Source organism: Typopeltis vanoorti, chromosome 13 (assembly GCF_054136105.1).
Source record: "Typopeltis vanoorti isolate ZY-2024b chromosome 13, IOZ_Tvanoo_1.0, whole genome shotgun sequence".
Lineage (NCBI taxonomy): Eukaryota > Metazoa > Arthropoda > Arachnida > Uropygi > Thelyphonidae > Typopeltis > Typopeltis vanoorti.
The window spans coordinates 31,821,149-31,834,496 of NC_143561.1; the positions used below are offsets into that span (position 1 = coordinate 31,821,149).

Below are 13,348 nucleotides of genomic sequence, written 5' to 3' on the forward strand. Positions count from 1 at the left end.
AAAGGCTACTTGATTGTTTTTTTCCTCTTCTAAGGTAAACTAAATTCTCAGATGAATATATGAATATTATATATATATATATATATATATATATATATATATATAATTTCATATTGCTATTGATTCTGCTATAATTCAAATTAAACAGCTTGTTTATCTTATTGGCAGTTTATAATTAATTAATTAACAAAAGAGATCTGCATGACTTTCACAGTTGTGTAATTCATACAGAATGTTTGAATTACACAACTACATCATGTACAACATACCTCTGTTCCACTTGAGTGCCTTTTTAATTGTTCTGACATGTTTTCACAAAATTGTCAATCACATTAAGAAAGTAAAAGGAAACTAGAGCATTTTGGAGAATGACAGTCAAGATTAATATTTTGGCAGTGCATGATGAAAAGGTGTGATCAGCAAACCCAAAAATAAACATTGTAATTTTCTATGCAGAATTTCACTTAATGCACTGACTCTTCAGTATTGACTAATGAATAAATAGCAAGCTTAACGCCACAGAACACCTTTGTATAGAAATGTTTTATACCACACATGGCCAAATTGGGATCCCTTGGTACCTTCAGTGCAGCTCCCTACCTTCACCCATAAGTAGTTGATGTGAAGTTAAATATTCTTTTTAATATAAAATAAATCTAGAATTGCATGAAATCACAGTACACTTGATCACACCATCTGCAATATTTTACTGCTCTTAGTGCCACAGTCTATCATATGATCCACACAGTTTACTATATCCACCCACATTTTGTCAGTTAAGCCACTTTTCTATTGCTCCATTTTGTGTGAAAACACTGAATCAAGTAATTTTACAGTTTATCTACTACCTCATTTCCTATTTTTAATTGATTTTATCTACTTTTTAATATTATTTTCTTTTAGTTAATAATTCAAATTCAATAATAAATTCACTATATCATTTTTAAAAAAATAATACATCACACACGGGATAATTGAAGCTCATGATTACCCAGAAAGGGGGAAAAACCACTCCTGCTTTATACAGAGATTCAGAAAGTATACAAAATGGCATATCTGTAATTTATTAAATATAAATGTGTTACAGTGTATTTACTGCCGTTATCACTAAATCTGCGTATGACTTTGCATAAGATGACCAGAAGTGCTTGTTATGTCATACGAGGGTGGTCTCAAAAGTTCTTGGCCTAAGAATGAAACGAATGAAACGAATTTATAATTTCAAAATTATTTTGAAATTATAAATTCGTGGTTCTCAGTAAGATCTGCAAAATACCCCCTCTACAGCTGCAATCACCTCTTGATTCGAACAAAAACACTGACCAGCAAGGAAGAGTTTTAGTTTTGGGAAGAGATAGAAGTGGGAGCCAAATCTGGGGAATAGGGTGGATGTTCCAACAATTCATAGTGCAGATACTTTAATTTTTCCATTGTCAAAACACCTTTGTGGGCAGGTCATTGTCCTGATGAAATATGATGTTTTTTCCCTGCAAACAGGGTCTTTTCTCATGATTTTTTTCGTCTAGTCTCGTTAAAAGATCGGAATAATATTCCCCGGTTATTGTTTTACCCTTTTCAAGATAATTGATAAACAAAATGCCTTTAGCAGCCCAAAACACCAATGCCATGACCTTTCCTGCTGTTGGAACCTACTTTGTCTTCTTTGGCACTGAATAGCTGGCTTCTGTCCACTGTTTGGATTTTGCTGTGTAATAGTGAGTTCAAGTCTCATCCATAGTAATAAATTGATGCACAAAATCAATTTTATTCTTGTTAAAACACTCCAAGCACTGTTCAGAGATTTTCATGCGAGTGCATTTTTGATCTGCTGTGAGCAAGCGAGGCACCCATCTTGCGCAGAGCTTTTTCATTTGTAATTCTTTATGCAAAATATATCCTACACGTTCTTCTTTTGAAATGCCTATAGTCTCAGCAATTTCATACACGCACTTTGACTCGCCGGTCATCCAATACCATATCGTGCACTTGATCAATGATGTCTGGTGTTACACTTTTTGGACATCCTTCATGTGGATCCTCTTCAAGACTGGTATGGCCACGTTTAAACTTGGCTGCCCATTTTTTAAGTGTCGAAAACAAAGGAGATGAGGGCCCATAAACTTTTGTGAACTTCAAATGAATTTCTTTTGGCATCAAACCTTCTTTTAGAAAGAACTTTATAATTGCACGATACTCAATTTTATCCATTTCAAGGAAATACAGACAACACTTTTGCTTCAGACAGCTGTATAAAACAAACTACATGATAGAATGACTTGCAATTTCACATGGATACTTATGACAGATGTACCAACTTAGAAAAAAAATCTTGCCGATAGTGTTGCCATCTATGGTCAAGGCTGAGAACATTTCAGACCGCCCTCATAATTAATTATTTAATTTATAAGAGCCTCTGTAGCTCAATCAGTATAGACAAAGCCCTTTGGTCAGAAAGATCTGGGTTCGATTCCCATCCAAGACATGAGGAACCTTTATCTGGTCTCATACAGGGGTAGGGGGTGTTTTCATCCTGAAACTCAGGTTTTTATTCCTCCAGAACAGAAAACCGGCCCTGTGAACACACAGATCTACAGTCATAAAATACATACATACTTAATCCATCATTAGAAGGGCTCACCCCATCCTAGGGGATGGGGATGGAAAGGGGAGAACCCCATACAAAATAAATAAATAAATTTAATTTATAAAGTTATGACCTAACATTGGTACCAGGAAAATTTTTATTGGTCATTTCCTTCTTTTGACAACCATTCTGAGAAAGATTTTAATTTTAGCAACAGTCCTCATTCATCCAAGACAATGAAAAAATTTTATAACTTGGGATCTCTCTCTCTCAAGAATGTAATAAGTTCAGTAATAGAGCAGTTAGATCAAGGATTTCAGAGAAAAAATGTCCAACCACTGAGAGAGAGAGAGAGAGAGAAGCACTAATAGCATTATATTTGCTCACTTTGCAAACTTGGGTATTTTTTGTATGTCTAGAAATAAGAGATCTGTTAAGTCACTCACATTTCATAAGATTGTAAAATGGATAAGAATTAGAGAATTATTAGTTGGGCTTTGGAAGTTGAAGAATATATTCCTATCCCTTGCTTGTCTTCCTAGACCCAAGAATGTAGTAGCTAACTGATTATCTAGGATACTGCAATAATCACAGTGAATTTAAATTATGTAAGATACATGTTTAATCCTCTGGAATGAATATAGATCCAATCACCCAGACTTAATCTTATGAAGTGGGGGTCAGAAATCTGCACCGCAAACAGATCTACTCTAGTGTAAGGTATATGAAGACTTTAAATATGGACATACTGTATAGCTTCCAAATTTTATCTATGTGTCTAGATCCTAAAGTTCAAATAGTTAATTTTCTTTAAAAAATAATTATTCCTTTTAATTCTATTTCTTTTGTTATAGAACAGAATCATATTTATTCATTTTTGTGACTCCTGTTCATGAAAGAATGGACATATGTCTTATTGACTTCTTCAGTATATTATTGTAAATATTTCACAGTATTTCCTATCCTTCCCATTCCTTGTTTTGATGCATGGATTTTCCCAAAAGCAGTATTTTTCAATTTTGTATTGTTCCCTAAATATTACAGTATCATATGCACTTTAAAAGTTATTCGTATTTGAGATTTCAGAAATGATTGGGAAAGGACATGCATGCCAAAGACATTGCACAGTCATTTGTTTACACCTGCTTAATAAAGTTTCTAAGTATTAAGTGCAGTGTTATAATCATAGTACCGTTGTGGAACAGCATGTCTTTTTTAACTAATCTCAGCACAGGGATAGAAGGATATACAAAATTTCATACAAATGTTGGGATACGATAATTTGAAGCAAGCTGCACTTCATAAAACACCTGAACCATTTAATGAAGGATAATAAATACTCTGTTTACCATGTTTAATATATATATATAAAAAAAAAAAAAAATCAGGTGTAATTGCCAGTCTGGTTTGCCAAGTGATTGACATATCTGCTCTCCAACCAACAAGATGCAGGTTCGAATCCTGCCATGAGCATGTATATATGTGATTGTCCTTAGGTGGGAGATGCATTTCATTGCATGGTGTGAGATCACTGCCCTGTTTATTTGGAGGCCTGAAGTGGCTTGAGAAAGTTCCATATTCAGTCTCTAGAACAGTTTTTTATATAGTCTAGCTTCTGGACTATATAAAAAATAAACAAAAATACAATATATATATATATATATATATTAAAGAATTAAAGATACCAAGAAATTTTATATACTTGGTTTTAATCCTTTTTTTAATCCAAGTAAGCAAAACAAAGTTTTGCACGTGAAGTATATTCATGTCTGAGCTACTTGTATATAGAGGCTAATGACTTCATATCACTTGCCTTGGTATGTATTCCATAATGCAAAGCACACCCCCTTTCAGGTATGTATAATGCAATACATAATGGGAAGGGCCACTACCCAGACCAGTTTCAACCTTTATTGAGGTCTCTTCAGTGGGAGCCAGACCCAAGAGTGCTTACTTGGGAAAAGGATTAAAACCAAGTATATAAAATTTCTTGGTATCTTTAACGTATATTACACCCAAGGTAAAAATCTTTCTACATCTTTCACTCATCCAGAGATTTTTATTATGATGGTCAAGCACCTTTTGTCTACTTGTATATGAGATATATATGACTTCTGCATTACTTCAACCTTGGTATCTCTTCTGGGTCTGGCTCCCACTGAAGAGACCTCAATAAAGGTCGAAACCGGTCTAGGTAGTGGCCCTTCCCATTATGCATTGCATTATACATGCCTGAAAAGGGGGGGGGGTGCTTTGCATTATGGGATACATATTAAGGCAAGTGATATGAAGTCATTAGCCTCTATATACAAGTAGCTTAGACGTGAATATATTTCAAGCGCAAAACTTTGTTTTGCTTACTTGGGAAAAGGATTAAAACCAAGTATATAAAATTTCTTGGTATCTTTAACGTATAATTACACTAAGGTAAAAAACTTTCTACATATATATATATATATATATATATATATATATATATATATATATATATATATATATATAATTGATAAAAAAATAGAAAAAAAAACTTAAGCCTGCCTGCAGTACAAATGTACTATAGGTTTTCAAATAGCTTTTCATGGATGGGAGCCATAGTAAAAAATAATAATAAATAAAATAAAATAAAATAAAATTGGAAAAACAGGAAATAATAGTGTCATCTAAAGAATGGTAGAGTACTTTTAACAACAGAGTTTCACATTACTTGAAATGTTTTGACACAATTGCACAGCTATCTTTCTTCTACATGAGATTGTCAAGACATACCTGCCTTCATGTTACAATCAGATTAGCATGTGGCCTTTGATTGATAGGATATGAGTTTTTGAATTGCATCAAGGATGTGAAGAACATTTTCTGCACTTCCTCACATGAAACTGAATTAATATTCTTAGAAGAATATGTTTGTTTCTTTTTATAAAAACTGTGATTTTCATCCAACAAAAAGACTGTTAAACCTAGGTGCTACCTACACTGGACATATTATGCTCACTTCACAGCTTTAGCATCTGCTACATTAATTCCTAGAAATACTTGCTGGATCAACAACCATACAGTGACTTTGTGAGATAGAATACACCTTGGAAACAGTAGCCAAATTATACTATATGTGATATTCCTCATTTTCAGAAAGACTGCTTGTTGACAAGTGAAGCTGGGTTGAGGAAACATTATGATATTAGACTGTTTCTCGTAGTTGGGCATGGGTCCAGTAGTTATTGGAGTAAAAATCAATCAGATTTTTACTCCAAGCAGAAAAGCACAATGATGCACTATGTCAGTATCCTGATGGCAGTTTCATCAGGCACTTTTTCCATCATCACAGTATATTTTGTCACAGCAGTTCAAAGCCGGACTAGTGTTGTGTTCTATGAATGCAGTGGATTCTGCTTTCACAGAGCATTTTGCTCTTAGTAAAAATCTAATTGAGAATGTATTTTTCAGAAGTCTAGTAGTGTACAGTGGTATTAAACATTTTCCTTGATTTCACTTTCAGACCATAGTTTCTGCTTCTCTCAGTATGTGCATTTATTCATTATGTTTCATTTATTTTATGCATGCAGCGCTGGGATAGGAAGAACAGGGGTACTGATTCTCATGGAGACTGCCATGTGCCTTATAGAAGCCAATGAGCCAGTCTATCCTCTGGATATAGTTCGATCTATGAGGGATCAACGAGCTATGCTAATTCAAACTACTGTAAGCAGAATCAGATTTTGTGCTAAATATAATATATATATATATATATATATATTTTTTTTTTTTTTCACACATACACAGATGAAATAATTCCTTTGCTGTGCTTATTTATAAATCTGTGTGTTGCTTACTAATGTTATTTACATTAAAATTCAATGTCTGTCTTTGAATGTTTGTAAAACTGTAAACATGATTTATTCAGAAATTAAGAATAGATATTTTATTCATTTATTTTTTTATCTTAACCTCTCTACTGGCCATGATGGATGAAATAGTGAGACCAAATTGCACTTCTTATTCATGTTATTCAACGGGTGTTACAGAATCATATCCAGATTTTGCTGAATGTCTATAGACGTCATAGCTGGTTGGGCTGTTAATGACAACCATCACTTTGCCATTATACTTGAAATGCATTGATAACTATGATACACTAATATCGTGGATGGATCAAGAATTTGATAAACTGGAAACCATCTTATCCTTCATTCAAAGTTTCCATTAAGCAGAACTCATTGTGGTTTTTGGACAACTAATACATTTACAATACCATCAGAATATTTGGAATCTCACAAACATCTATAGAATGGTAAAATTTGAACTCAGTTTGTTGGCTACATTTTTTTTTTTTTAATCATGTATACGGATATAAAATATTTTTTATAGCCTGAATGTTTTTGTGATTTGAGTTACATTTGTGTCATCATAATCACCATCAGCTTTTGTGATGAAGCATCTCCTCGAGGGGTCACTACATATTATGACAGTCTAACACAGTTAAGATTTCATGACCAGTTTCTTCTGCTTTCATCCCAATTAATGCACTATTTGTCAATCTCCAATTTTATCTGGGCTTACATTTTAGTCTTCTAACATATTCCTAAACTGTACCAATGCATCTGTATGTTGGTTTGCTCCTGGATCTTTTTCCTGCCATTTTTGTATCAAACATGTCTTTCATCTCCATTCTGTGTAAATAAAATAACATCTTAGATTAGCTGTGCTAATGTACTCTTGAATATTCATGTCAAGTTCCTTTCCGATATATTCATTTTTAATAAGGTTGATCTCTTGATGCCATCTGTCACTCCTCTAATTTTTCTCATAACTTTCATATATGCAGTCTCCAGTCTTTTATCAGTTATTTCTTACCCAATTTCTTATCCAACTCATAAATTCATGTGTTAAAAATGATTTAGGACATTGTGTTGTAAGCTGTAGTTTGATGTTTCAGTTGATTTCTGTATTGTTCCGTGCAAATTTATTCAACTTGATTCTGACTCTACCTACTTTCTTTATTTCTTTATTATTATGATGATGATTCGTACCTCTATGAAGTCACAAGACTCATCTACCAAACTCTGTAGTCCACATTCCCGTAGCCTATCCTCAGAATTAACATTGTACAGTCCTGATATCTTTATTATCCACCTCTGCACTCTTTCCACAATTAATTTATCCTCTTCAAATCCTAGGGACCACATTTGAGAACAATAACCCAGGTGTGGTCTGATCAAGGCTTTATACAATGGAAAGACAATTCTTATCTCTGCAGGTCAGCATCCTTCTCAGTATTGCAACAATCCTCTGTGTTATCTTTACCACCTTTGCAATATGTTCCCTGAATTTCAGGGGTTTCTATCAATCAACATCATCCCCAGATCTCTTGCCTCACCCACTTCCTCTAGTACAGTTCCTCCAACAGAGTATGCAGCCTCTCATTGATGTATCACAAACTTCAAGACTTTGCATTTAGCTGAATTAAACTGATACTCCCATTCATTTGCTATCTGTCCAGTTTATTCAAATCCTCTTTCAGGGCTACCACATCTGCACTATAACTACTAACCTTTCCCGGCTTCACATAATTTGCAAATAACTGAATATCCCCCCTGCAGTCCATTGACAGTGTCATTGATATAAAGGTTAAGCAATACAGATTCCAGTACTGAGCCCTGTGGACCCCCCCCCACACACACACACACACTCACACTTTTAACCATCTGCTTCCTTGATACTGCTCTCTCATACACAACTCTCTGATACCTATCAGATAACCAATCCTGTATCCAGTTCACTAAACATGTAAACCCATGTGCTGCAACTTAAATATCAGCTTGTCATGTTGTATCCTGTCAATATGCCTTTGTAAAATAAAATTAAAAAAAAAAAAAAATGGTGGAATATGCTTTTTTCATCATCAACCACTCTTGTCACTTTATTATAAAAAGCAATCATATTACTAAAGCAAGAGTGCCCCTTAAAATTTCCATGCTGACTCTCAGATAACATTACCCTCATCTGCCAACACTGTAAATGATTCTTCACTAATTTCTCCAAAAATCTTAACTACTGATGAAATACAAACTGGTCTATAGTTTGATGCTTCCAGTCTGCTACCACCCTTATGCAGTGGCACTATCTTACCCTCCTTCCACTCCTTGAGCATGTCCAGTGGCCAGACTTTCACTCAAAATCCAAGTCAATGGAACTGTCAGTTCTTTAGCACATTCTCTGAAAAACCATTGCATAATCACATCCAGTCCCATTTTAATGACAGTACTCAGTATTTGAAACACACTCTTCTTGCACTTTAACCTCGAACCTGCCCTATCCTTCTAGTATTAAAACCTGCTTCTCCAGGATGAAATGTCCCAATAAAGTGTTCATTGAACAACTCCACTATGTCCTTTGCATTAGTCACTTATTCTAATTTTATCCAACAATGTCATTCTACCACAATAATTTCTCCTCCTACTGGCAACATGATGAAAGAATTCCTTAGGATTTTCTTTGGCTGTCAGGGCCAATCTCTTCTCATATTCCAGTTGTGCCTTTCTTACCATACTAGTCACCCTGAGTCTTATATTCATCATGCATCTTCTCTCCACCCTTCTCCTTATATCTCTTCCATGACCTCTTTTTCACTTGTATGTTCTCTTCACTCGTGGTATACAACTTGCTATTGCTGCTAATAGATATTCCTTCACAAGTTCCCAAGCACTGATGATATCTCGCCCTTCCAATCCTCCATCCATGGATCTCCCCAAGCATATCTAAGACTGTTATAATTACCTGCCTTATAATTCCACACACACATTCCTTTCTCTTTGATACTCCTGCATGTCTATTCATCTTCCAAGTCAAAACCACATGGTCATTCTCTCTCCAACTGGGGGCAGAGATGTCATCTCAGTTATAATCAGATCTTCTGATCCTATGACCAAATCTAAAACTCTTGAACCTCGCGTTCCTAAGACATTTGTCCCTCAAGAATTCCAGAAATTCCATTCCCTTACTACTGCATTCAGTTTTCTCTTCCGAATATATATTGCTATAGTTAAAATTGCCCATAAAAATCATTCTTTTTGCACTTGCCAAGCTGAACTGCCTGAACATCTCTTGCTCTTCACTCCACTAAATATCCTGTCCTGCTCACCTCTACTCCACACCATATGATTTCAAAACAAACCATTACTGCCATTGTCCTCCACTCAGAGAGGACAAAACTCATTGCTTATCATAAACAGTACTCTACCAAAGCGTTTGCCCTTCCTATCCTGTCAGTATATCATCTTCCATGAACCAGTGAACCATGTCTCAGAGATCCCAATAATCTTTGGACAGGCCAATGCTATCAGCACTACCTATTCATCTCCTTTATTCTGAATAATCCTGGCATTAGTATAAAGAATCAAGGCATTGTCACTGTTTCTATAACCTATCATCATTCCCCCCTTCGGACTCCACTGGATTCAGCACTAAACTCCCAAGTGACTGTTCCCACAAGAGGCCACCTCTGCTACCACCCTGATAATTCTTGTTTCCCTGTATTGATACATTGACGTGTGACTTGTTCAGAAAACAACATTCTCTCCAGATGCCTACATACTTCCTCATTCAAATGCAAGCTGTCTCTTGCATACAGATCCTTTCTGTTCTCAAATGCACTCCAAGCATCCATATAAACCAAACCTTTCTTTTGACACATTTTGGCTATTATACTATTCATTATTGATGCTCTTCTCTGCAGCTCTGCATTATCATACCGGGCAACACACTCACTGTCTTCTTCTGTACAACCTCAAGCATGAACCTAAGAGCCTTTGCCACCCAATTCACACTGCCTCTCAAGTCGTTTGTGCCCACCATCACAATTGTCTCTCATCCATCCTTTCACGTTGTTTAATTGCCATAGTCACATTGTCTATCATTCCTCCATGCAAACACTCCTCTGGCATTCTGTCTTGTACACACCATAGATCATTGAGTCTCCATGTTAAGTGCTGGGTACAACTCATGATAAAAGTTTATTGCAGTGAAACAGCACTAGGAAACATTTAAAGATAGCATTTAATGCTTCCAGTATTTCATCTCAGTTACAGAACCATTGTCAGGGAGTACAAAATGAGACATCTAACAAACACATACACACACACACAAAGGCAGCAACAAAGCTAACTGAAACACATGAGTGAAAGACTAGAGTCCTAACTAGGTGGGGTGCCTTCTATGGACACCTGTTGATAGCCTAGGATGTAAACTGGGATCTCGAAGTATTAGTGATTCCCATATTTTATGAAGTTTTATGCAACCATATTTATTTAAATTAGGCTGATTTTTAAGAGCAGCAGCAGATTCTAAAAAAAGTCTTTCCCTTCTAAATTTACTGTGATGGAGCATGATGGTCTTTTTCCAATTGATTCTATGAGCCGTATCCAAAGCATGGTTACAGGGCCAGATTGAGCATAGTAACAACTGCAGATGTGTTTTTTCTTCCATTCGGATGGTAGCAGATTGCAGTAGGCCTATAGAACTACTATGGACAGACAGGAAGATCAGTTATCATCTGAATGGAAGAGCATAAAAAATACATCTGTGGTCATGATTATGGTCAGTCTGGTCTTGCAGACCATGCTTTGAATACAGCTCACAGAAGCAATTAGAAAAAGACCATCATGCTCCATCACAATAAATTTAAAAGAGAAAGACTGTTTATAGAATTTACTGCTGCTCTTAAAAATCAGCTGAATTTAATAAATGTGGTTGCATAAAACTTCACAAAATACGAGGTAGGTTCCAAAAGTTTCCAGCCTGACATAAAATTTGCACCAATTTTAAAATGCGTTGCGTGACAGATAGTGCTATCTATGGGGAGCTTACTGTACCAGTTTCAGCTGTCTACCAGTGTCATTCATTTGGAGGCATTTGTTTGACTGACATATGTCACACTAAGTTGCCTGTAATGTTAAAAATTGAGTACTGCACTGTGATAAAATTTTTCACCAAAGAAGGGCTTTCTCCTAGGAACAAAGAGCGGTATTAGATTGGGGAAGCTTCTCCTTCATATTTCACCATGAAGGAATGGGCTAAACAGTTTCACCTAGGGAGAGAGAGAGCATTGAAGATGATCCTCGTGATAGTTGTCCTATTGAAGCGATGGCTAAAGAAATGTCTCTCTTGTTGATGAGGAACTGCTCAATTACAGACAGCTGAAGCTCAAAGAAATCTCAGCAAGGTTGGGACTTTCTACAACAACCATCTTTTGCATCATTCACAAGAAGCTTCACATGATTAAGGTCAGTGCAAAGTGGATGCCCTGACTTCTCTCTTCAATTCAGAAGGAACGTTGTGTGACATGTTCCTGCAAGTTTTTGCAAGGAAATCAGAGGAGAAGTACTGGAATCCATTGTCACCAGGGATGAAACCATAGTCCTTTATTATGATCCCCTTTCCAAAGGGAATCCGTGGAGTGGCACAATCCAGGCGAAGCATCTTCTCTCCCCCCCCCCCCCCCAAAAAAAAAAAACCCAAGGTCACTCAGTCCACCAAGAAGATCATGGATCATGGCAACAATCTTTTGGGATTGGCAGGGAATTCTCTTGATTGACTTCAAAGAAAGGAATACCACCATGAATGCAGAATATTATGCTTCGCTCCTGCAGGATGCCATAAAGGAGAAGAGATGTGGAATGCTGAATCATGGTGTTCACCTGCTTCACGAGAATGCTCCATTCCATATGGCTATTGTCGTGAAGGCTGCAGTGAAGGACTGTGGCTTCCAGAAGATTGGACACCCACCCTACAGCCCAGTGACTACTACCTCTTCTCGAAACTGAAGAAAGACCTTCGAGGAAGAAAATTTGCAGATGACAATGAGGTGAAAGATGCAGTTTTGCAGACAAATGTACAGACTATTTTTTCAAGGGCATAGAAATGTTAATTCAATGATATGAAGAGTGTGTTGAAGTAAAGGGAGGTTATGTTGAAAAGTGACACAGTTGTTTTCTTTCTGTTATCTCTAAAAGTTAGTCAAGTCAGAAACTTATGGAACCACCCTCATATGGGAATCACTAATACTTTTAGATCCCAGTTTACATCCTAGGCCACTAGCAGGTGTTTGTAGAGGGTACCCCACCTAGTTAGGACTCTAGTCTATATGGAAACATTTTGAGTAAGATTAGAACAGGGACAGAACAAGATACCTAATGTTCTGTCCCTATCTCCCCATCTTTGAAACTTTTTTCTGCATTAATCTAATAACAACCCCCCATACCAACTGATATCAGTTGGTAATTGGGTTGTTATTAGAGGAGGAGGAGGATATGACTGTCGAAAGTCATATCCTCGTCCTCCTTACTGGACTTTGAAAACTGCATTTCCTCAGTTTTTGTACACCACATTCCATAGACCAGATACCACCTTAGTCATTCTTCTCTGGACCCTTTCTAATATATTTTCATCCCCATGAAAGCCAGGTGACTAAATCCATATGAAGCCAGATCAAGGAGTTTTACGATGGAACTCTAATCTCTTTGTTCCAGCAAGTCAAGACTTTCTTCATCATTACCATAATCTGATGTGATGACTTTATAACTTGTGCACTGTGACCCTATACTTGACGTCCGTGCCCACCTCCACCACTACTGCTTCCAGATCTCTCATCTCCTCTACCTCCTTCAGTGTCTTCCAACAATGTATACTTTCCATCGCATCTTTGATTACCTAATTTCAGAACCTTACACCACATCATTTGATGATTTTCAAATGGGTTCTTGGAATGTG

General features: G+C 36.3%; 1 protein-coding gene across 1 annotated transcript in view; it reads left to right on the top strand.

The window, feature by feature from the left end:
- The window catches only part of Ptpmeg (protein tyrosine phosphatase Meg), a 558,329-nt gene that overhangs the window by 527,071 nt on the left and 17,910 nt on the right, over positions 1-13,348 (top strand). Inside the window, exon 24 of the mRNA XM_090403197.1 lies at positions 6,148-6,283. Within this exon, the coding sequence (XP_090259323.1) occupies positions 6,148-6,283 (136 nt within the window). The remainder of the gene's footprint in view (positions 1-6,147; positions 6,284-13,348) is intronic.